Below are 26,630 nucleotides of genomic sequence, written 5' to 3'. Positions count from 1 at the left end.
ACAAGTTATCCTCACAAGTCGTCAGTAGTACTATAGGAATATAAATTGATCTTCTATCTTCATTCATGAACGCGTTAACTTGACAGCCCTAGTTTGAAGCATAATATTTTGCCAACACATGATCAGTATCTAGCTGTTTATTGAGTTGTGTACAGAGTGGGCAAACATTAACTACTATGAGCAAACATTTTTGGCATGTAGTTCATTCATAAAATTGGTTATTATGTGTTTCAGCGTGATGTAATACATTTGGAAATTCAAAACAAAGTCATATACTTCCATGTTTTTCCTGCTTGGCCAACAATGTCAGAATTATCTTTTTAAAAGATAAATGTAAAGAATGTTGTAGCACCTACAGTGATATGCAATAATCTGAGGTTTTTTTAATCTACCGGAGGGAGGCAAACACTGGGCCCACAGTTAATGTGAGAGGCTTGAATTTAAAATTGAAGTAGTAACATTTTGAAAATAGTGTTATCTATTGGTAACAACACATTTCACTTATTAGTCAAATAAGTCAAATGTGGGATTTTCTGGAGATATAAGAGAGAAAATAAAACAATATGAATATGACCTTGTCAGAATTGTCTTTATTCATGCAACACTATTTACAGAGATTTTAATTTGAAAGCCTTATGAGTGATAGAAGAAAATATACATTACAAGATACAAGTCATATATATATATTTAAATTATTAGGAACTGTAAAATAATTTGGTCAGCCAGTTCAATAGCTTAGCTCTTTAGCTGCATGTCATTACTAATAAAGTCCCACTGTTAATCGTGGACCAACATGTGTAATACCAAAGATGGTAAGTACCGCCCAGACAAATAAATCACATTTAAAAACTGATAAATTAGATAAATTATTACTTGGATTCACATTTGCTCACAATTTTATCAAGAAATAAATCCAACTTGACTTCATAGCTCTATTTCATTGACTCAGCATTTAATTGTTTAAAGACTGAGCCTGAAAAAAGGACAAATAACTACCTATGTTATGTATTATATACAAATATAAACCTTTTATTTAATTAATTTACCATGTCCTTTTTGCAAAATGAAACTATGGAACATCAAAACACGTAGAACCAATGTGACACTCATCTGTATTGGAAATGCAAAATGACAGTGATATTTGTCAATTATAATCACACTAAAATGTGTAGTCTTCAGTCTTGTCAATCACATATTGTGTTGATTAGTATTTTCTGTGCCAAATAAAGTGAACAGCGGAATATCTAGAGTGCGATTTCACATTATCACTTTAAAGCGCTCCTTGTTACAAATATGTATGTATGAATTAAAGCTGATGCTATGCTTTGGTCCCTTCTGAAATAGCAGCAGTACATTTAGGTAGTTCATCGGCTAGAGGTGAAATTACATGCAAAGTATTTGCTTAAGCAAGATATAACTGGTGTTGTGAGAAGCTAAAGAGAACAAAATGTTACTTGACCTACTATGAGTTTCTTTCAGGCTTGGTTTGCTTTATACACAAGGTGTCAGCAGAGAGCTGATAGTGAAACCATCAAATACATTGGTTCTTTACTCTTTTAATAAAATAAAATGTTGAAACTTTATGCCAAATACCTTTTATCCTTCTTTTGTTAATAAAATATCTAACTGCTAGATTCTCTGCAAAAATATCTTGTTATAAATACAAAATGTGCATGGAGGCATAGGGCTGCACCTCTGCAAGCCTTGTTGTATAATCCAGTATCTATATGGTGCAGTTTGAAGGCCAACAAGAAAGGGGCCTTTTATTACGTCAGCAATGATAAGCTTGTTCTAAAGTAGTTAATTAAATCAGTTTGCTTGTTGAAGGGGATCAAGAGAATAGTTAATTACATTACCTTAACTAGACCTTGGCCCCACGGGTTATAAAGACAGATAATGAGTTTATGTGGGGACATGAGTGGTTGAAAGAGTGCAAAGATGAATCTTCAAATTCACCTTAAGGTGTTTTGTTTTGTTTATCTTGGGAGGGGTCAATGAGGAGACAACACAGTGTTGGAGTGTGAATGGTGTTGAGCTTGATCACATGCGCCCGGTGCCTCTGCTCATAGCTGCTGGGATCGGGACATTTGGTCCTAGGCGAGTGTTTCCTCTTCCTCCACTCTCAGTAAAGTCGTTTCTCGTAACTAAGCATGACAAATTAAATAAAGAATGTAAGTGTTTTCTATGTTTCCATAACAATTCAACAATAACAAAGCAAACTTGGATGGTGATGAGTGAATGAAAGAAGAAGATGGAGGTGTGATTATGACGGGGATGTACTTACATGGCACAAAAGAATATCTAATGTGATAGCATGGGTCAGAAAAGAGGAAGAGAAAATACACACTTAGATTGTTAGTGCCTTAACTGTTATAAAGTAAATGTTACATATTTAGAGAGGAAACAGGTGAGGACAGACAAACTACCTCTGCTACTAATATAATTAGTCTGTAGAGATTGGACTGCAGAGTTAAAGTCACAGGTGTTGAAGAGGAAGGGGAAAGGTCAGAATCTAGGGGTCAAAGTTCAGACTTACGAGTGAAGGCCGTGGACTCCTCCTTCCATCTGAGCAGACATGGTTCTTTTCTCAAACTTCAGCTCCCCAGAGTACATCATGGACCTGGTGCAAAGACACCTCGTTAAAAATCGAAATCCCTTACACACCAAATAGCTTATACACACGCACACATGCTTACCTTAAAATCGACAAACTCTTGGCTCCTATGTCCTGACAGCCATGTTGGATACCAGCAATGAGATAAGGAGCAAACTTATGGATGGAGCCTTTATCTGTTACTGATCCTGAGACACCTTGAGCCACCTTCACCTTATCTCCCTCGCTGGATACACAATTCACATAGAGAGAGACATAAATGTATCACATTGACATCCAATGACTGTACATTTTTCAAAGGGCCTCTGTAACCCCAATCCCTCACCTGAAGTAGCGTTTCTGACTGTTAATTTTCTCCATGGCGTCCAAGGAGCCCATTCCTCTGTACTTCTTCAGACGCACACCGTCTGAAAAGAAATATTCTCCTGGGGCTTCAGTGGTTGCTGCGAGCAACGACCCCATCATCACTGAGGGCAAAAACATGAGGGCAACAAAAAGTTATGCTGACTGCAGAAGACAACAGGCAAGGTCAAAAATACTATACTGTTTTTATTTGAGGAAAAAGTCAAATGATAACATATAAGACTTCAGAAAGCACTAGAACGCTTTTCTACCTGTAGATGCGCCCAGAGCCAGAGCTTTCACAACATGTCCAACAGTTTGAATGCCTCCATCAGCAATAACTGGCACTCCAAAACGTCGAGCATACTCTGCAACCTTGTACACCGATGTTCCTTGGGGCCGTCCACATGCCATCACTGAGGAACAAGAGCAATAGTGTATGGTATAAACCTGTGTTACATGTAATAATAAAATAGACTGGTTGTTGTTGACATAGCTGCATTATTTATCATACCTTCCTGTGTGATACAGATGGAGCCACATCCCATGCCCACTCTTAGGGCGTCGACACCAGCGTCAATGAGGTTTTTGGCCTGAGCAGCTGTCACCACTAGAGGGAGATAGACACAAAGAAAAGAGCTTAACATGAGAGATATGGGGAAGATAAATAGGGAGATTTAGTACCATAAATGCACAAGAAAGCCCTGAGGCAAGTAGAGAGCTTACCATTTCCTCCGACTACCTGTAGTTCAGGATGTTTCTGTTTGATGTAGTTTATCATGTTGATCTGATACACTGAGTTTCCTTGGGAGGAATCCTGTTATGCAAAGAAAGTTAATTTGTTTCAATGAGCGACCTACTGTATCTCAAATTTAAACCAAAAAAGGAAATTGGAATAGTTCATATTCAATATAAAATATCAAGGACAAAAAGTTTGACATGAATCCTATAGGCCTACCTAGTGCTGCGTACCTGGACTCACATTCAGGTTCAGGTCCGGACTCAAGTCCAGAGGTTCAGGTTCAGGTCCGGACTTATAAGTCCGGACCTGAACCCATGGCTTGTGTCAAGTTGTGTGAGTAACGAAAGTGAACTTATTGTGAGCTAATTATTCATTGAAAATTAACTCATAATCAACTCAAATTCAAACTCCTCAGGTTTATTGTGCTCCCTTCCAACTTGTGTCTACATTTCTCTACAAAGTACAAATGTCTACAAATGACTTCTGACAGCAACTACAGTGAACTACTACAAAGTTCAAACATTTATTTCATTTACCAAACTAAAGTAACCGAACAGTCCCTGAGCTGACTGAGCCTAAATCCCTAAAGCGTTGCTGAAAGGTAGAGTGTAGAGTAGACTATACGCATTACACTGTTACACACCTACTATACAGTATAGGCTACACTGTAGTGACTGTACAGTCAGAGTGTACTGTACTGTCTGTACACCATGTCTTTTCTACAACTCTACATGTGTACATTATACAGTACATACATAGTGATGTACATACATACTGTTAGAAATTAAAATCAATGTTGATATGGCGTAATTTTGAATTAAATACACTATTTAATTTAAATCAGTTTTATTCTGAAAAAACCGGAAGTTCACACTATTTACTTAATACTTTTATTCTGAAAATTCTTCACTTCCGGTTAGCATTAGCATGTGGCGAAATGCTACGTTTTCAAACCGTGAATCGAAGGTGAAATGACATGTGATGTTGGACACTGAGCACACTGGGATTAGCACTCATTTATTGACGCTGAATAACGTTTATCAGGGAATGTTTAAATAACCACAGACACCAGAATATACGTAAGTGCTAGTTTTTTTGCGAGTCCAAGTACCGGTTCCTGACGTTCCGGTTTTAACCGGACTTGAACCGAAACTTTTTACAAGTCCAGTACCGGTTCGGCGTACCGGTACGCAGCACTAGGCCTACCTATATAAAGAGGTTGAGGAATTATCTGACTGTTGTGTTCTATGCAATCAGAATCCAGTCTAGAACTAACCCAGAGATTAATCATATTATAGTCACAACCTACCAGAACGACCATATCTACTCCAGCCTGCATGAGGAGGTCCAGTCTGTAATGGTCGTCCTCCCTCGTGCCAATAGCAGCTCCACACAGCAGCTGTTTGCGAGAGTCCTTGGAAGCCAGAGGATAATCTCTGTTCTTTTTCAAGTCAGTCCTTGCAATAATGGCAACCAGCTCATCACTGTCATTCACTATGGGGAGCTTACCTAGCAGAGCCAGAGTGGGAAGAAAGTGAGTGATGGACGAAAGAGAAATTCCAAAATGTGCTTTTGAATCCAAGATAAATGTACTTTTGCCTCACAGTAGCGTGGCCTACTTCACATATTTACCTTTTTTGCTACGTTGCAGTATATCATTAGCCTCTTTCAGTGTGACTCCAGCAGGGGCAACAACTAAATCTTCTCTTTTTGTCATTGCCTGAATCAAAAAGACATTTTAATGATTCAAACAGTAAAGTACACGTTTATCGCTAAACCACCCACTTCTTTGACATAATTGCTGCATATACTGTGTATGGCCCAATCCCAAACCACTCCCTCGACCCTACCCCTCCGTGATGGAGTGAACTCCGTCTGTAGCCACACTCGCAGCTCAACGAGGCTCTCTCCTGTCAGATGGAGGGAGTAAATACAGCAGCAAGCTTTGGAACGGCCTCCCCTCTCTCCGGCAGAAACAGGATATGACGTAACTGTATGTAACAACGGTTTCAAATCAGCCACATTTATTTACCGGGATACAAACCGGAGGAACCAGGCATGGAGGGAGGTGGCAGAGACAGTGGGTGAAACTGGTAGGTTTTCGCCTGTTTGGGGAGTTTATATATATATTGCTCGCATAAAATCTCTGGGGTTTTTTGCTTTGTATGTCGGGGCGGGAGATTCATGTGATTGGTTGTTGGTCGCGTTGCTCGCAAAAAATCCCCAAGCTTTCAGACACGCCCAGCTCCAAGATTTTCAAGATTTTTTTCAAAGCTGCTGTGTGGACGTACCGTTACAGCCCGCCCACACAGCGGCGTGCGTTGACGCTTCCCCATTCACTTTGAATGGGGTGACGTCACTTTTAGCCGAAATGCATCGTGGGAAGCGACGTGGAGCGTAGCGAGCGTGGCTCGCTGAAAAAGTTGAGCAATGTTCAACTTTTGACGCCTCGGTGAGGCGTCAGCCAATCGAATCATATGCCAGTACAAGCTCTAGCCAATCAAACCGCTGCTTGTGTGTCAGGGGCGGGAGATTCATGTGATTGGTTGTTGGTCGAGTTTCAGACACGCCCGCCGGCAAGCGTCAGCGCACGCCGCTGTGTGGACGGGCCGTTACGGTACGTCCACACAGCAGCTTCAGAAGCAACTTCCACCGCTTCCAACGCTTCTCTGCCCATTGACTTTGAATGGGGATGACGTCACTTTGCCTCGTTTTTCCCCGAACTGCATTGTGGGGGAGCGAAGCGAAGATTTCCAGGATGTCCAGGATTCAAAAGTTGAGCAATGTTCAACTTTTGAAGCTGAGCTGGAAGCGCCAGCCAATCAAACACGTTTATGCAAATCTGACAGTAGAAGCGCTAGCCAATCAAACCGCGTGTAAGCAGGGAGAACCAGACCGCAGTTAATTTCCTCATATTCCAAACGAGAAATTACGGTAGAAAATCACCCGGTTCTTTACGACCAGAACTATTAACGGGATACAAACCGGAGGAACCAGGCATGGAGGGAGGTGGCAGAGACAGTGGGTGAAACTGGTAGGTTTTCGCCTGTTTGTGGAGTTTATATATATATATATTGCTCGCATAAAATCCCCTGGGTTTTTTGCTTTGTATGTCGGGGGCGGGAGATTCATGTGATTGGTTGTTGGTCGCATTGCTCGCAAAAAATCCCCAAGCTGTCAGACACGCCCAGCTCCAAGATTTTCAAGATTTTTGAAAAGCTGCTGTGTGGACGTACTAGACAAACAGTTTAAATGAATAACTCAAATAAAACTCCAAACATCTTTCATTGTGTTTCAAAGCTCTTTTAGTTTTAAACCTGATGTTTATAAGCTTTTTGCAACGGTCTGTAAATATACACAACTTTATAATAAAATGCACACATTTACCTTTTTCTAGACTAAACAAAGGTTTGATCCTAAGTTAAAAACATATGAGGTTATCATGAGGTTGTTAAAGGAATGGTATGCTCATGACACTCATTTTTAAATAATTATCATCCGATAAAACAGACCAGTCTCTGCCAGTCTTTTTTTTTTTTTTTTAATCCGATGACATTATCAGTGATTTTAAACTGATTATATACCGAAATAACATCAACACTGTGGGCGCCGCCATTTTCCGGACGTGACGTAAACCATGCGTTTGGTTTTCGAAGACACGTTGATCTCCATGTTATTTACTGTAGTTTCTCTCTTCAAATATGCCTCACTGTATCGCGAAATATTGCCACAATTCTGATAGGAACAATCCACGGAATGCTCGGTTCCATCTGTTGCCAAAAGGTAAGCATAAGAAGTACATTCGGAGGCAGTGGCTAGCGAAATGTGGCCGGTGTTGCAGTATAACGTGAGTCATGACAACTGGCGACATTCTATTATTCTCGTCATAGGAATCCGGGGCGTGTACATTGAGGACCCATTGTTGACTTACCATGTCGATCGCCTCGTTTGTCGTTCACGTTCATCTTTTGCTATATCTGCCTTCCTACGATCACTTTGATGCACATTCAGTACTCGTATGTGAGGTTGTGGGTGAGAGGTGGATATCGTGACGCTTACAGGGAGGTATCGAACATTACAAAGTAGGTGACTGTGTGGATGCCTGTTCAAAATATTGCAAACTTGAATAAATCATTGAAATTATATTTGTGTCCGACTTTCATTTGTACATCGTTCTTAATGTGATGTATAGTAGCTCTGATAGCTGTCCATACCTTCAGACAGCCTAAAAGTAAAACACAAGTCGTTTATTCACAGCCCGAACGCTCATCGAGATGACTGGATCACTCATGACGGGTTGTGATCAGCTCCGATTAAATTGTGATATCAATGCTGTAGCTATTCTCCAGGGAGCACGTTTTTTTTATGAAATACCTGTATCCCTCTCATCACAACAAGACTCTACTCTGTGCAGGAAAAACAATTACATACATGAAAATAACCTTGATGCATGGGAATGAATGGGTAAGAAGTTGTATTTATTTCCTGACCAACATTTGGCTGGAAGACTGGGATACACCCTGGATTGGTTACCTCTACATCACTGGGTGAACACTCTCTATAACAGATATTATAAATGTTTACTTTAATTCACCACATGTGCATGTCTTTGTACTTTGGGAGGACACTGGAGCCGTTGAAGAAACTTCTGAGCATGGACTCTGAACAGAAAGGAAAACAGCTAAGATCTAAAACTATACATTGCTTGCTTAATGAAATGTAAACAACGTCATTACTGCTTACTCTGGATGAGTGATGTAAAATGTTTGTCAATATTCTAACATGTCTTTTTTCTGTTTATTTTAAGATCGAGTGCACTGGCTGCACTATGTGGTACCACACGTACTATGTTGGGGAGCCCTGTCAATGCAGAGCTGTAAAGGCTGCACTTCTTAGACACACACACACACACACACACACACACACACACACACACACACACACACACACACACACACACACAATTATTTCTGTTGGCAAAATCCTGAATGTCCTCTTCCAGCATGAGAGTAACATGATAACAAAGGTATCCCAGCTGTAGCTGTGAACATGACAGGACGTGTGATGACCCAGAAGAGCATCAGGACTGCTTGAGGCAGATGATAGCTCTGTGATGAACATGATGACTCAGCCTCTATGGAGAGAGACATCAAGCATGCTCATTTCTGACGTGGAGCTAATCTGAAGTAAACATTGAATACTGCTTTCTGTTCCTCCATCTTGTGACTGTGTGACTCCCTCTCTGGATATCAGCATGTGAAGGACACTGCTCAGGACACATGGATCAGAGGCTGAAGCTCGAGCCGGGACCAGGGAGATTGTTCTAACAATTTCCAATAAATGTTATTCTGAAACATAACTATCACTGTTGTCTTTCCTTCTATGAATGAAGCAAAACTATGTCAAGCTGGCGCTTAGCCCTCCACAAAGTGCATGGTTGCAACTTAGAGAGTTAAGCATGTTATATCAGTGGGTCCTCATGGTGCAACACGGAAGGCACACAGAATTAGACACAGGTGTCACATGAACTTTAAATGTTCTGGAAAGTTCCTCATACAGCTTCAGCCTTTTTGATCTCATGAAGTCCCCAAGTGACACACCCTGAACAGTCTGTCATGGTCCTTGTCATTTGCTTTTGTGTTCCCATAGCAACATGTCCAAGATGTCCATGTGCCAGGCTAGCACATGTGACAGAACTAGCTGCATCTGGAAAGGTTTTTTGTTGCTAAAGTTAACATTCAAGCCATTTAAGAATAAACATGCTTACATGACATGTCATTTGTTAAACATTAAGCTGTCTTGTGTCTTTTCTGATTCTGATTACATATAACCTGTTGTAGAAACATTTATTGATGACATTGATATGAAACTAATGCCATACATTTTGCTGTGACACTGATGTCACATCGGGACATTAACCCTAAACATTCACAGGAAACCCGGAGTGACATATCTGCACAGTTACACATATGATTATGATCTGCTCGGTTCATTTAGCTGATTCAATTATATTTAGTTAACATATTCTTTATTATTCAATTCAAAGTATGTTCAAACACATGTAAACCAAAAAAATCATCCTCATTAATGAAGTTATAAATAAGAGTTACTTTACCATTAAAGCCCAATGTGACATATCACATCTCAGATATTTGACACTAGGGGGGTCTACTTATCAGAAATGTGTTCTCGTGGTCTATTTAGTCTAAATGACGTTCCCCTTAATTTCCCCAAAAGTAGAAATGGGTCCGGGTTCTTATGGGTTAAACGTATAGGGTTAAAGGCCTAATAGAACTACTGTATTATATGTATTCAACGTGTGCCCCGCTGGACGTACGTTTCTGTAGTTTACCGTTACTGTGACATATCAGTATAGCCACGGAAGATAGTTTGTGTGTTTCATTTCCATGCATCAAGGTTATTTTCATGTATGTAATTGTTTTTCCTGCACAGCGTAGAGTCTTGTTGTGATGAGAGGGGTACAGGTATTTCATAAACAAAACGTGCTTCCTGGAGAATAGGTAGGCTACAGCATTTATATCACAATTTAATCGGAGCTGATCACAACCTGTCATGAGTGATCCAGTCATCTCGATGAGCGCTCGGGCTGTGAATAAACGACTTGTGTTTTACTTGTAGGCTGTCTGAAGGTATGGACAGCTATCAGAGCTACTATACATCACATTAAGAACGATGTACAAATGAAAGTCGGACACAAATATAATTTCAATGATTTATTCAAGTTTGCAATATTTTGAACATGCATCCACACAGTCACCTACTTTGTAATGTTCGATACCTCCCTGTAAGCGTCACGATATCCACCTCTCACCCACAACCTCACATACGAGTACTGAATGTGCATCAAAGTGATCGTAGGAAGGCAGATATAGCAAAAGATGAACGTGAACGACAAACGAGGCGATCGACATGGTAAGTCAACAATGGGTCCTCAATGTACACGCCCCGGATTCCTATGACGAAAATAATAGACTAGAGGCTTCTCAATACTCAAATTTCCCCTCCTCGACTCCCCTCCTCGATACTTAGACCCGCCCACAGGAGATGCGAGCGGAGGACCGAGGAGGGGAACCGAGGAGAGAGGAGGGGAAGCAGCAGACGTTTAAAGAAATGAGAACTCCTCTCCTCTGAGCGGTCATATTAAAGCGACGTCCGTTCATTATTACGTGGCAACAGCTGCATCAGCTGTCGAGTGTTTCGTCATATTTTATAATCTCTGTTAGATCAGCTGAACATTGTTCCCCCACATATTTACTTTGAGTTCATTGAGAGTGCGGTATAATGAGGCAATACCAGGCTACAGATGCGGACACACAGACACACATATATTTATATAAATATAAGCAATTTAAAGTATGAGAGCACTCTCATAATAACGTAACACAATCAGAGACTGGATATATCCCCCCCCCCCCCCCCCTCTCTCTGGTCGCTGAAATGGGGAATTGAAATTACGGGCCAAAAGTTGTATTTGCAAGTATTAAAAGTAAGGACATCAAACCAACTGAGACCCGTCTGTCCGCCGCACCTGCGCACTGTACAACACACACCTACACACTGTACAACACACACCTACACACTGTACCACACGCACCTACACACTGTACCACACGCACCGACACTATAGGCCTACCACACACATGCTTGGAACAATCTTCAGCAAGAATTTAAACTGAGCAATCTCATTCCTCTGCATGTTTTTAAAGCTAGGGTAAATGAAATGCTTGCTGATACTATGGGCACTTGTAAATGTCTATAACTATGTATCCTGTAAATATAATGTATAATGTCCTTATTGTTTTATGTTTCATGTGGGACCTATATGCTGCAGGTCTCCCTTGAAAAAGAGATCTATGATCTCAATGGGACCAATCTGGTTAAATAAAGGTTTGAAATGAAATGAAAACACCTACAGCTCCTAAAGCATAATCAGGCAACAGCCGTTGTGTATTTTATTGTGAAGCACTAAATGTTCTTAGAAAAATATGGACTCTTTGTAGATATCTACTAAACTAAAGCAAATAAAGAGAGTAGGCCTGTTATACTGAGTGATATATATTTTACACACTGCTCTGCTTTCTGCACGGACCTCACAGCTGTTCTCTCTGTAAACATCGCGTTGCGATGAGAGCAGTTTCTAAAATAATATCCAGGGGATGCATGCAGAGCTGTCATTGGCTGAGATAAGTCCGGCCGTGCGTCACGCCGCCACCGTTCCCGGAAATGCATCCGCGGAGGACCCGTGGAGGAACCATCAGTGTATCCTCGGTTATAGCTCCTCCAGAGAGCCTCCTCGACGCTCGATCCTCGGTCCTCGGTGTGCATTTAGAGAAATGAGACGTCCTTCAAAATGGCACGCTGAAATTCATTTCCGGGTCACTACCGGAGGACCGAGGAGTCGAGGAGTTGAGGAGGGGAAATTTGAGTATTGAGAAGCCTCTAATGTCGCCAGTTGTCATGACTCACGTTATACTGCAACACCGGCCCGAACCGAAAGATTCACAGGCTCATGTATGCAGCGAACATTTCAAATTTCCGGACGACTACTCTGAGAGTATGATAAAACATAACATGGGATTTATGGAACAACCATTACTTAATGGCGATGCAGTACCATCGGTCTTTCTGGTGTCATCACCGACCAGGACACCAGTTCGGCCAGTTGAGAAATCGCCCTCTGCAAGTGTGAAGCGACGGAGGAGCAGAAGTAGTGCTCGGAGTAAGAATAAGGTATGTTATAGCGCATTTCCATTTCAGCGGCTAGCCCCGTTTTAACGTCCTTTAGCGTCCAGGCCAGGACAGTTTTTGGTGGCCTTTCCATATAGCGTAGTACCGGCTAGTGTGTATTTCCCCCCAGTTTTTCCCGGCCTATTATACACACATGCATTTCCAAACATTTGGACTACTTATGTTGCAAATGTATTATCTTTTCAATTTACACACGGCATCTATTGCACGTCTGTCCGTCCTGGGAGAGGGATCCCTCCTCTGTTGCTCTCCCTGAGGTTTCTCCCATATTCCCCTTTCAACTGTGGGTTTTCTTCTGAAGTTTTTCCTTGTACGATGTGAGGGTCTAAGGACAGAGGGTGTCGTATTGTCATACTGATATGTATGGCTGAATTCCCCCATCCAATCTCTTCACATTGGTCAAAACTTCTTCCTCTGCTGACGAGTCCGAACTCAAATACTCCGCCATGTTTCCGTGTGTTGACAAAGTGAACGCATGGATGACGTCACGACCATCACGTGACTACTGAAAATGGCAAAAATGGCGGCGGCCAGACGGAATATCAGCCTGTCCTCCTACAAAAAACGACCATATAGGTCGATTGTTCAGCAGCTAAATACGACCCAGAGACACGTTTTAAAGTGTAGCCCCTCTAGTGGTCGTGTAAGAAACAACATGCTCCTGTCGATTGCAAACGCTCCGGAGGGTCGTTTATTCACAAATAACCCTCTCTGGAAAATCCTAAATTGTGGAATAGTTTGGCCATTAAAATGCTTTTTTATTAGATTTCTAGCGAGAAGTGTATATTGTACTTTTATAATCCACGTCCAGTGGATGTGTAGGATCTACAGTTTGATAGATATACGAAGATGATTTGAGGTCTCGCCAGGAGAACGTGGACTGTATATGGGGCAACTTCCATGTAAAGTTAGCGTGGGTGAAAACAGTATTTCCGGTCTCGAAGTTTTCATAATAAAACCGGAAGTATTCCCCACACTGTCAAATGATTACGCAGTGATATCTCCATTACTCATCCACTAAAAAACATCAGTTTATTCTTGTTAATTACACAATATTGATTGGTTTAAATTGTGTACAATGCTTTTGTGTTTTTAACCTTCGATTCGGAGAAACAAATTGTTTTTTCGGAGTTTAGACACTACAGAGTTTCCGAAGACACTACACTACCCAGAATCCCCAGCTATCGTTTGGGACTACAACATCCGCCTTGCTTTACAAACCCCGTGATTAGCCCTCAAGCTCTGTGATTGGATATTGGAGTGGCAGTGCGACAAGGTTACGCTGTCAAACAGCTCTTTGAAATGGAATGGAACCACGCCAGACTATCCAAAACTGGACTTGGACGGGTCCAGCCCCCCCAGAATTACACTTGCTGCCTATTGTGTGTTTCGCAACATGTTCTATGGCACGTCTCTACTGGGAAATGTAGTTTTAAAAGACGTTTTCGTATTTCCCACAATTAGAAGTTGCCAGTATTAAACTGTATACATCCCTGGAGGTTTAGGGGATACGAAACACATTGGTGTTATCAAATTTAAAACATATAATTAATACATGGGTGAAAATTGCTTGTGTCCATTATGGGCAGCATTAATATACTCACATGACAGCTAAGGTCAGAAGAGCTTTATTTAACAGCTGGTCTTATGTCTGTGACCCCTCCTGTTGTTAATTGATAAGCCTGAAACATGCACTTGTCAAGGTTCAGATGCACATTTAGCAAATATGGCAGTAGCCATCGATCATCTTAAGATAAGATACTTTATTGATCCCAAGTTGGGAAATGTTTTTGTTACAGCAGCATGTACTACTTTGTTCTACTCCACTACAATTCAGAGGTTAACCTGGTATTTTTACTCTACTACATTTATTTTTGTTACTTTGCAGATTCTGATTAATGATGTGAAATATAAACAACCCTTAAATCAGACTTTAGTTACACCTGAGTAAAATGCACATCCTCCTGTTAATGTCTTTGGACGTCCTGCACTAAACTGTTTTATTGTAGAGATCACTACAGTATCTTCTAGATATTTTCCATTCTATATTTCTATCATTGACCCCTATTTTGTATGTAGGCTACTCTTAATATTTAAATGTTTTCATCAATAACTAAATAAATATAACTTATTCAACAACTACATTCAATAACGTGCTTTAACCACTAGGAGGTGCGGTTTAGACCAGTGGTCTAGTTAATAAAACATAATAATATCGTACATAATATGACTATTCACTTTATTGTGAGTTTAAAACAGAACGGTAAAGGAAAATACAGTTTCAGTCTCTCGATGTGAAGCTTATGCATTGTACCATGAACCTGTATAGACCTGTAACAGTCAACTGCATGAGGAGTTGGAAAGGTAGTTCAGAAAATCAGTAATATCTTTAAAAACTACAAAAAAGTCCCTTTCGATCAGCTGTGCACCGTTATGGTGTAAATACATACTATCTACTAATTGGATCAAATATAAAAGTCAGCCGAATTAGTGTTGATACTGCAAGGAGACGTATTGTGTGAAAAGAAATGGAAGATGTTGTTTAATTGTTGATATATTTATGGTTAACGTCACGTATTCAGTTTTGGCGGCATCTCTTCCAGTTTGTCAAAAGGTCTTCTGATCAGGGCTCTATAAATACATATCTAGGGCAGATATGTAATATTTAATGCAGCCGCACCGTGTATTACAATGCCATTATGTGATGACTTTCAAAGAGAAAAGCAAGAACACTCGGAATAAAGTATTATTATTATTATTTGTAATGTTTTCCGATTTCATATCACATAAACACCATATCCCGACGTGCATTGCGGCGTGATTTTAGCCTATCAAAACCTCTGAAAAAAGAAATGTGTCTCTCAGAATCGAAAGAGAAAAACCTATGGGAAAAACACAAAAACATTGTACACAATTTAAACCAATTAATGTCGTATAATTAACTCGGATAAACTGATGTTTTTTTAGTGGATGTGTAGTGCAGATATCACTGTTAAATCATTTGATCATTGGTTTTATTATGAAAACGGCGAGACCGGAAATACTGTTTTCAACCCGTAACTTTACATGGAAGCTTGCCGCATATACACGTTCTCCTGACGAAACCTCAAATCATCTTCGTAATATCTATCAAACTATAGATCCTACATATCGACTGGACGTGGATTCTAAAAGTACAATATATACTTCTCGCTAGAAATCTAATCATAAAGCGTTTTAATGGCCAAACTATCCTACAATTTAGGATTTTACAGAGAGGGTTATTTGTGAATAAACAACCCTCTGTAACGTTTGCATTCAACGGGAGCACTCGAGGCCGACAATTTTAAAACGTAATTATAGGTCGTATTAAGCGCTTGAACAAACGACATATTTGGTCGTAATAAGGGCTTAAAACAATCGACCCATTTGGTCGTATGAGTTGGAGGACTTGTTGCGGAATATACAGGTTTTGATCAAAAAGAGCTATAAAATCATTATTTACCGGGGAATATCGCTGATTTCTTCAGGGTATGGTTTAAACATAATGTTTCACTAAATACTGAAGTTTTGATTAATTATCTAATGAGTGGACCATTCCTTTAACATCGCAATTTATCAGTGGATGTTTGCTGGAACTACTTGTAAACAGCGTGTTTCCTGACGGACACACACAGCGTGACTCCGGTCAGGTAGAGACCGGGGCTGCAGTCGGATAGTTTAAAAATCAGCTCCTAAGTTCTAACCCTATCGTCTATTCCTTGACCTCTGAGTGAAACGTCACGGGGTTAAGGGATAGTGGATAGGAGAATTCAAAAGGACTTAGGAGAAGAGACTGCGGTACTTTAGAGAATCCGAATGCACTTTCACTATCCGACGTGTTTATGATGCGCCAGCGGACGTCATTGTGTGCGTCTGCTGCTGTGGGGAAACTATGGAAACCACAGTTTTCTATACAGCGGACTACAACATGGATGTTTAATAAGAACGACGGACTCATCTAGAGACTCTGCACCGTGCTCTCATGCTGCTGCTTTGCTTTATGAACGTGGACAACAGAGAAACATATTCTTCATGACCAAAGTTGGAATTGAAATAAAAAAGGAAAGTGAAACTTATGCTCGTCACCCTCTCCCTCCGGTCCACATTAATACAAATGATCCCAATACGTATGATTGTATGAACTAAAGATCTTAAAATCAATACAGATGTATTTATTATAAACGTTAGTCCTTAACATCTATCACTGTGTATATCACCATTCAAACATCTTTTAAAAGTTGAACAAACCCCACACAGCTCAGTAAAGACTGAAATGTTGACTTTATTTGATAATTTCAGTGAAAACTAACGTTCATATTTCTCTTTTTGAGTATAATACTGATGAACGTTCAAAACAAAGCACTTTGGCAACTTACCACCTATGTTTTTAAAAAGCTTAATAAGCACCGTAACTTTCATGATATCATTTCTCGGTCATAATCGGTTGTTTCCGTGAACGGCCGACTGTTGAGTGACGGCAAATGCTGCGGCTGCAAGGCATTGTGGGGCAGCATTTTCGCTTCTCCTGTCGGTTAGGGAGGTCCAGTGGTTCCTAAGCTAAAGGAGGTTATAAAGGAAGTTTGAAACCTCCTTTCCTATCATTCTCATCATTCTAGAGAATTCGAACAGCACTTATCATGGCTGCCACTGAGGGACTTCCGGGTCATTTCACTCCTTTAGGAAGGTTCCTAAGCTAAATGGACTATTCGACTTCAGCCCTGGGCCCTTTCTCATTTCTCGAACTCCCCTCCTCGACTCCCCTCCTCGACTCCTATCCTCGATACTTAGTCCCGCCCACAGGAGATGCGAGCGGAGGAGCCGAGGAGGGGAACCGAGGAGAGAGGAGGGGAAGCAGCAGGCGGTTAGAGAAATGAGAACTCCTCTCCTCTGAGAGGTCATTTTAAAGAGACGTCCATTAATGATGACAGGAGGCTCAGCAGCCTCTGTCTGATGGACAGATGTGTTCATGATGACTTATATATTTACTTTGATTCATTCACAGTGCGGTATAATGAGACAATAACAGGCTACAGATGCGGACACGCACACACACATATATATGTGTATATATTTATATAAATAAATACAATTTCAGAATCAAACAGAGCACTCTCATAACTCGTAACATTATCAGAGACTGGATATATCCCCCCCCCTCTCTCTGGTCGCTACAATGAGGAAAATAAATTACGGGCCAAAAGTTGTATTTACAAGTATTACAAGTAAGCAGAGGACACCAAACCAACAGACCTGTCTGTCCGCTGCATCTACGCACACACTGTACCACACACACCTACACACTGTACCACACACACACACGCACGCACATACAGCTCCTAAAACAGGCTACAGCCGTTGTGTATTTTATTGTGAAGCACTGAATGGTTTTAGAAAAATATCGACTCTTTGTTTGTAGATATCTACTACTAAACTAAAGCAAATAAAGAGAGTAGGCCTGTTATACTGAGCGATATATATTATACACACTGCTCTGCTTTCTGCAAGCACCTCACAGCTGTTCTCTCTGTAAACATCGCGTCGCGATGAAAGCAGTTTCTAAAATAATATCCAGGGGATGCATGCAGAGCTGTCATTGGCTGAGATAAGTCCGGCCGTGCGTCACGACTCTTTGAAACATCTCTGTTCCCGGAAATGCATCCGCGAAGGAGCCGTGGAGGACCATGGAGGACCCATCAGTGTATCCTCGGTTAGAGCTCCTCCAGAGAGCCTCCTCGATGCTCGATGCTCGGTCCTCGACGTGCATTTAGAGAAATGGGATGTCCTTCAACATGGCGCGCTAAAATTCATTTCCGGGTCACTACCGGAGGACAGAGGAGTCGAGGAGGGGGATTTGATGAAATGAGAAAGGGCCCGGGGCTGAAGTCGAATAGTCCATTTAGCTATAGGAACCTTCCTAAAGGAGTGAAATGACCCGGAAGTCCCTCAGTGGCAGCCATGATAAGTGCCGTTCGAATTCTCTAGAATGATGAGAATGATAGGAAAGGAGGTTTCAAACTTCCTTTATAACCTCCTTTAGCTTAGGAACCACTGGACCTCCCTCACCGAGAGGAGAGGAGAAAATGCTGCCCCACAATGCCTTGCAGCCGCAGCATTTGCCGTCACTCAACAGTCGGCCGTTCACGGAAACAACCGATTATGACCGAGAAATTATATCATGAAAGTTACGGTGCTTATTAAGCATTTTAAAACATAGGTGGTAAGTTGCCAAAGTGCTTTCAGTATTATAATCAAAAAGAGAAATATGAACGTTAGTTTTCACTGAAATTATCAAATAAAGTCAACATTTCAGTCTTTACTGAGCTGTGTGGGGTTTGTTCAACTTTTAAAAGATGTTTGAATGGTGATATACACAGTGATAGATGTTAAGGACTAACGTTTATAATAAATACATCTGTATTGATTTTAAGATCTTTAGTTCATACAATCATACGTATTGGGATCATTTATATTAATGTGGACCGGAGGGAGAGGGGGACGAGCAGAAGTTTCACTTTCCTTTTTAATTTCAATTCCAACTTTGGTCCTGAAGAATATGTTTCTCTGTTGTCTACGTTCATAAAGCAAAGCAGCAGCATCAGAGCACGGTGCAGAGTCTCGAGATGAGTTTACAGTAGTCCCTCGTTCTTATTAAACATCCATGTTGTAGTCCGCTGTATAGAAAACTGTGGTTTCCATGGTTTCCCCACAGCAGCAGACGCACACAATGACGTCCGCTGGCGCATCATAAACACATCGGATAGTGAAAGTGCATTCGGATTTTCTAAAGTACCGCAGTCTCTTCTCCTAAGTCCTTTTGAATTCTCCTATCCACTATCCCTTAACCCCGTGACGTTTCACTCAGAGGTCAAGGAATAGACGATAGGGTTAGAACTTAGGAGCTGATTTTTAAACTATCCGACTGCAGCCCCAGGCCCTTTCTCATTTCTCTAACTCCCCTCCTCGACTCCTATCCTCGATACTTAGTCCCGCCCGCAGGAGATGCGAGCGGAGGAGGGGAACCGAGGAGAGAGGAGGGGAAGCAGCAGGCGGTTAGAGAAATGAGAACTCCTCTCCTCTGAGCGGTCATTTTAAAGAGACGTCCATTAATGATGACAGGAGGCACAGAGCCCTCTGTCTGATGGACAGATGTGTTCATGATGACTTATATATTTACTTTGATTCATTCACAGTGCGGTATAATGAGACAGTAATGGCTACATATGCGGGGACACACACACATATATGTATATATTTATATAAATATATACAATTTCAGAATCAAGCAGAGCACTCTCATAATAACGTAACACTATCAGAGACTGGATATATCCCCCCCTCTCCCCTCTGGTCGCTACAATGTGGAAAATAAATTACGGGCCAAAGATTTTATTTACAAGTATTAAAAGTAAGCAGAGGACACCAAACCAACTGACACCTGTCTGTCCGCTGCATCTATGCACACACTGTACCACACACACCTACACACGCATATAAAACAGGCTACAGCCGTGGTGTATTTTATTGTGAAGCACTAAATGGTTTTAGAAAAATATCGACTCTTTGTTTGTAGATATCTACTAAACTAAAGAAAAAAGAGTAGGCCTGTTCTACTGAGTGATATATATTATACACACTGCTCTGCTTTCTGCACGGACCTCACAGCTGTTCTCACTGTAAACAAAGCAGTTAATAAAATAATATCCAGGGGATGCATGCAGAGCTGTCATTGGCTGAGATAAGTCCGGCCGTGCGTCACGATTCTTTGAAACATCTCTGTTGCCGGAAATGCATCCACGAAGCAGCCGTGGAGGACCGTGGAGGACCCATCAGTGTATCCTCGGTTATAGCTCCTCCAGAGAGCCTCCTCGACGCTCGATCCTCGGTCCTCGAAGTGCATTTAGAGAAATGAGATGTCCTTCAACATGGCACGCTGAAATTCATTTCCGGGTCACTACCGGAGGACCGAGGAGTCGAGGAGGGGGATTTGATGAAATGAGAAAGGGCCCCAATATGGTCTAGCTGCGGCCGCGGCCAGTACACGGCGGTACACGACACGCTCACCTGACACGACACTACGGTGGCTGAGAGGCACCACCGTTAAAAGCGAATTGACGAGATTTACATCATACAGCCCATGTAGTATAAACATTGATTTTAATTTCTTACAGTAGGAGAGGTTTTGTGGTTTAGGAGGGAGGAAGGAAGATTAGGATTAGGTAAAAACGTAGGGAGTGGTTAGGGTTAGGATGGGGGGAAGGGAAGGGTTAGATTGAAGGGAGGGAAGAGAACTGCTACCCGGGAACGTTCATACTGGGTAGTTTATTTAGTTTAAAAAAAAGTATCCACCGGTTAGAGACCACAAAGAAAGTGTAGTACCGCCGTTTGGCCACAAGACTCCGGCGCACTCCTGGGGGCTTGGTTCAACCTCCACTGTCCGCGGCCGCAGCTAGACCCTTCTCAGCCACCGTAGTGTCGTGTCAGGTGGGCGTGTCGTGTACCATCGTGTACCGCCGTGTACTGGCCGCGGCTGCATCTAGACCAGGGGTGGGGAACCTCCGGCCCCCGGGCCGTATACGGCCCGCGTGACCATTTGGTACGGCCCTCGAGGTAATTTATAAACACACGCAAAAAAGAAAAAAATGAAAGAAATCAAGACCGCAAAAAAATTCAACAAGCGAGTGCCTGTTTTTCCTGGCCAAGGTCAGGGTCCTTGAACACAACACGAGCCTAACGTGTCATCACGTGGTATATGTCTCGTCTGACAGGGGTGTAGTGCTGACGGAGAGCACCAGAACACCGCTCCGGCACTTCCAAAAAGTGCAGTAGCCTACCCATAAGGAGCCGTACACATGCCGCAGTTGTTGCGTGGCTGTGTCTTAGTTGTAAGCCCAGTGGCGATCTGTTCATGACTGTCATACTGATCATACAGTCAATAACTTTGTTGTTATTAGCATCTGGTTAGCTAGCTATGCTAACGAATATAAGAAGCTTTTTCTCCAACCAGTGAGGTAAAGGCACATCTTTATATGATCATTATTATAAAAAAATAAGATAATAAAGTAAACAGGTATAAAATACTATATAACAGTAAAAAAAAGTTGTTATTAATAACAAGAATACAGTTTGAAAGGGGAGTGATTTGTAAAATGTCCATAAAGAAAAAGTAAATCTGTTTACAGTTCTGTTTCATATGGGTGTTGAGATATGTATCCATAGATCTCCTAATGTTGTTCTCAAAGTGCACCAGATTGATGCTTTCAAATCTTCCCGGGGGAGCATACCCCCCGGACCCCCCTAGAGGAGGTTAGGTCCCCCCCCACACTTAAATCATGTCCACATGGATAGGAAACTAAATACATTTGCACACATCTTGTGTCCATATCTTTCTGTTTGGGTGGTCATGCCACAACCGTGCATGTACACGCATCATCATGGTAAGATATCTGGATTAAGAGGTTGCTTTTTCTTTGCACAGCATGAAAAAAAGGCCAAATGAATGGGCTGTGATTTTAGTTTTTTTAAGCAGAGGTCAATAATTTGTACGGCCCTCGGAGGATGTTGAAAAACTTGAAATGGCCCTTGAGAGGAAAAAGGTTCCCCACCCCTGATCTAGACCCTTCTCTAGAGACCAGTCTATGCTAGAGACCGGTCTCAAGTCAGCACCGCTGCAGACTCGCTGTTTGAGGGCTTGATAGCCCACTCCCCCTCCACACCGCTCCACACTCGTTGCTTTGGAACCTATGTTTGGAACAGCCCTCAATATGGCGGACCCTCCGCGTGAACGCGCAAACGGAGGGGTAGGGTGTAGGGCAGGGGTGGCCAACCCGCGGCTCTTTGCCTAGTTTCATGCGGCTCTTCAGTTCATATTGAATTGTATATGTGTGAGTTTGGGGGAGAGACACTGACTCTTGACTAGTGTTGCACGGTGTACCGATACTTGAAAGGTACCGCGATACCCTGCCGTTAAAAACGTTACGATTCCTCCTTTTCATTAGTATCGGTACTTTAAGAATGACGGGGGAAAGTACTCCGGTGAGAAAGCGCCGTTTTAATAAGAGCCGTGTGTGTTCAGCTCTCTGCTTCCACTCCCTGCACTGCAGCGTGCCTGCAGTCCCGCCCCTCTCAAGCACGCTCAAGTGCCTCCCCTCTCTCGTGCACACGCTAGCTGCCAGAGCATGTGAGAAAACGAGAAGCATGGCTGCAAGTGGGAGTGCAACTGCCGCTGCGCCTCGGCTTGTTGACAAAAAAAGACGTCGGAAGCGAAATTTGGAAGTATTATATAAGCTATATCTCTGACAGTGAGGGCAAGCCTACGGACACCACGAGGCCTGTCTGTAAGAAATGTATTAATTTGATTTAATACGTATTATTGTCATTTATTTTATTTATTGTTCTCATTGTTTAAAAGTTTGTGTTATGGTTCTGGTGTGAAATAAAGCACAATAATTACATTTAAGACTGTTTCCCTTTTTTTAAGAAAAGTATCGAAAAATAATCAAATAGTCAAAGTTGTTTGGGCTCGGATGAAATCACTCCGTTACTTTCGTCCTGTGTTACTTTCGTCCTGTGTTACTTTGGTCCCGTGTTACTTTCGTCCCGGCTCTCCCTACGCTACGTGTGTATGTGTGGTGTCAGGTGTCAGTATGAGAGGATGACAGCGCGTCTAATTTTGATGTGGCCCAAGAACCAATCACAATAATACCTGCGATGCAGTGAACCAATCACCTTTGAGGGGGGGAAAACCTATCGTTGATTAAACACTATCCAGTGTTTCCCCTACCATTGTCTTGGAACCCCGCGCCCCCCCCCCCCCCCCCCCCTGAAATTCAAGGTGTTTAAAAAATATATATAATTTTTTTTTTAAATATATATATATAGCACCAAATTGCAAATAATCTATAACTACTGTCACTGTTCACATTGAACATGTGCTCTTTTATTAAATAAACTAAACGCTTTCATTTTAAGTTGTGAGTTTAGTGTTTTTGACCCTAAGAAACACTGATGCATTAATCAATAACAATAATCTCCTCTCTCTGCTCAAGAGGATTTAAAAAATATATATCCCAATGCCACAAAAATGCATCAGTGACGTGGTTGAAATCTTGTCTCCATAAAAAAAAGACTGAAACGAGCGGTATCAGTGACTGTGTGTTTGATGTGGCTCTTTGCAGTAACATAGAAAAAATGTGGCTCTTAACCTCTGACTGGTTGGCCACCCCTGGTGTAGGGGGTGGTTTGGGAATGGGCCGAAATATACAGTATAGAACAAATGAACAGCCATACACCTACTTCCTCCAGGGGTCTGTCATGGTCCTTCTCAGACAGGAAGTCTATGTCTCTGGAGGTGACGATACCGACCAGCTTGCTGCCCATCTTGCCAGTCTCTGTAACAGGGATCCCAGAGAAACCATGGCGTGTCTTTGCCTCAAACACGTCCCCCACTGTGTGTCGAGGACTCATCACCACTGGGTCTGTAATGAAGCCCTGCTCAAATTTCTGGCAAGAACAAAAACACAAGTTTTAAGGAGTTAGAGCGAGGCCAGTCAATGTAAGTCGTTTTCTTCTTATTGGGAGAAAGTGTTGTTATGGGTGCTACAGTGTCACAGATGACTATGTCAATGTTTTTGTCAACTTGGTCCATCTTACCTTGACTTTGCGGACCTCATTGGCTTGGAACTCAGCAGTACAGTTATGATGAATTATTCCAATACCACCCATCAACTGAAAACAACCAATCAGGGACATGGGAGGAAAGGATTAATTGATGAATGAATGAACACGGAAAATGTATTTAAGGCCTTCAATATTCCTGGTAGAGTCTGTGGTGCAGGACGATGCTAAGCTGAGTGTAAAACATTGTATGGCGTGTCTAAGGTGGTGCAGGGTTTTTACTCACTGCCATGGCGATGGCCATGGATGACTCTGTGACTGTATCCATGGGAGATGAAATGAGAGGTGTCTTCAGTGTTATCTTTCTTGTCAATGCAGAGGTAAGATCCTAAAAATCACGTGCATTTGGAAAAAATAAACATCAGCTTTAATCAAAGATATAAATACACATTTAAAATGACATGGCATACTACTGAGAAGCAAGGTCCTGCAGTGTTGCAGCTACAGGACAATGCGACCCATTTGTTAACCAAAAGTTAAGGTTGGTTTTTGTATGCCGTGTAAGAGCCTAAAAGCCAGCTTGGCCGATTAGAGGCCGCCTTGTTGAATCCACCTGCTGAGTGTTAGGTGACGCATGGGTGTGTCTGTTTTTAACACCTGCTATCGAGCAATAACCCATGTGATCTAGGCAAGTAGGCATGACATTAATTTAAAGTCCCAGCAGAGCTTGCAAAGACGAAAACAAAGCAAGTGAAATAAACAACCCTGTGCTCTAAGGAACATAACAACGAGTTAGGGATTCATTACAAGCATTACAGCAAACCTTGTCTGTTCTTGTGAATTATTGTCAGGAATTTGACTTACCAGCAAAACATTTTTTTTAATTGAGACCAAGGATGAGAAGATATTTGTGGGCAATATGAAAAATGAAGAAAGTGTTCTGTGTGCATCACCTATAAAACAAATCTAACAATACAAACACCAGGGAACAGTTTGTCACTTGAGTGATAAGCGAGAGAGGGTTGTGACACTTACCACCTCAACAGAAGTAAAATCTATGAAACCAGGCAGGATCAAGAAGTCACTGAGAAGAAAGACAAAACAGACACACGTGAATATCAATATTGTGAACTGAAAAAGTATGACATGAATGAAAAATCCATAATTTTAATAGTACAATGACCTCCATAAACAAGATGAAAGTAGCTTTAGATGTGAACTATGCAGAGCAAATTATATTCCTACAATGCATCAGTTTTTTAGAGGTTGCTGTGAGCAGACATAATCTGTCAACCCTCTGAACTGGTCTGCATTTATCCTCTGCACACTGATAAACCCTGCATATAGCCTCCATTAAGGAAACCACACCAACACCCATTAACACACTGATATGTGCACACACACTCACCCACTGCTATTAATGTCTGAAAGCCATCCTTGAAAGTAGTATTACACATACTAATCCACAATATAATACCCAGGCAGATGTGTCATCACTGATATTACTTAACATTTAATGGAAGGCATTGATTGCATAATTCTACTGTGTATTTCTGTATGTGCACATGCACGGCATACCATGTGAGCAAATGCATCCGTGCCAGTGTATGATACCATGAAATTAGGTAGTAAAATGTATCTGTTATGTTTTGTGTTTTTTTGCATTTCTTACTTGTATGTAAGTCCATCGCCGATTGCAAAGAGTTGTTGTGCTGTTAGTCCATCTTCAGGAACATAACCTGTGCCTCCACTGATCAAGTAGTCTGCCATGCTGGAGTACAAACACACACAGAGAGCCACACACATGCAAACATGATATACCTGAAATTTGTGACGTCAAGTGTGAATATTTTTGTATACATACAGGACAATTTATAGATGACACAAACGTTATATTATAATACATGACATTATATTACATGTCATCAAGCTGACACTTTTATCAGAGGGTCTTACATACACTTCAACACTGTAGACATGCAGTTCACGGAATAATTTGGGGTTAATTATCTTGCCCTTGTTGACTGTGGAGGCTGGGGATTCAACCATTGAACCACTCTGATTGGTATACACGCATTTACCGCCAAACCATATGTATCACATATTTCACTGGACCACAGTTACTGGTGCATGTATGCATGTATCCCTTGTGCGTAACATGTTGTTTTATCTTGTTTCTTTCTTCACCTCTGTTTCTTAAACACAGGCTGCAGACTATTGCAAATGTTGGACTGGTGACCCAAAACAATAACAAAAGGGATCTGTTCTTGTCTGTGAACACTCTTTATATACACCTGTGACGGCAGTGCAGGTAAGAGGATTTGGTGTTCTGCCCGGGGAGCTGATAAACAGGCTTTTAAAAGCACACAACCAGTGCTGCTGGAAAGTGAAAATATCTCAGATCTTATAGTATGAGCCATGTGGTGACAGACTGACCTCTCTGGTTCATATCCAGCTTGGATACGTGTAGCACTGTAGCGCTGGGCTGCAGTCTCATGCCCATGTCCATGTGGTGAGGGGGGGACATAG

The 26,630-nt window shown here is 41.7% G+C and overlaps 1 protein-coding gene across 2 annotated transcripts; it reads right to left on the bottom strand.

Moving 5' to 3' along the window:
- Nucleotides 1-638: 638 nt before the first annotated feature.
- On the bottom strand, nt 639-26,630 carry impdh1a (IMP (inosine 5'-monophosphate) dehydrogenase 1a). 2 transcript variants are annotated; one of them, XM_071203383.1, is made up of 16 exons: nt 26,538-26,630; nt 25,774-25,872; nt 25,137-25,185; nt 24,388-24,489; nt 24,138-24,212; nt 23,781-23,987; nt 5,331-5,418; nt 5,008-5,207; nt 3,683-3,773; nt 3,471-3,566; nt 3,229-3,372; nt 2,940-3,081; nt 2,697-2,840; nt 2,537-2,620; nt 2,285-2,301; nt 639-2,144 (listed from the first exon to the last, which is right to left on the bottom strand). In XM_071203383.1, the coding sequence occupies exons 2-16, from the start codon at nt 25,869-25,871 to the stop codon at nt 2,041-2,043; spliced, it is 1,641 nt and encodes a 546-aa protein (XP_071059484.1). In that variant the 5' UTR covers nt 25,872; nt 26,538-26,630; the 3' UTR covers nt 639-2,040. The 2 variants fall into 2 exon arrangements, with proteins under 2 accessions (XP_071059484.1, XP_033941291.2); XM_034085400.2 differs by lacking the exon at nt 2,285-2,301 and having other exon boundaries at nt 2,037-2,144.

This window comes from Pseudochaenichthys georgianus, chromosome 6 (assembly GCF_902827115.2).
Source record: "Pseudochaenichthys georgianus chromosome 6, fPseGeo1.2, whole genome shotgun sequence".
In the NCBI taxonomy this organism is placed as follows: domain Eukaryota; kingdom Metazoa; phylum Chordata; class Actinopteri; order Perciformes; family Channichthyidae; genus Pseudochaenichthys; species Pseudochaenichthys georgianus.
This window is presented reverse-complemented; position numbering and strand designations above follow the sequence as displayed.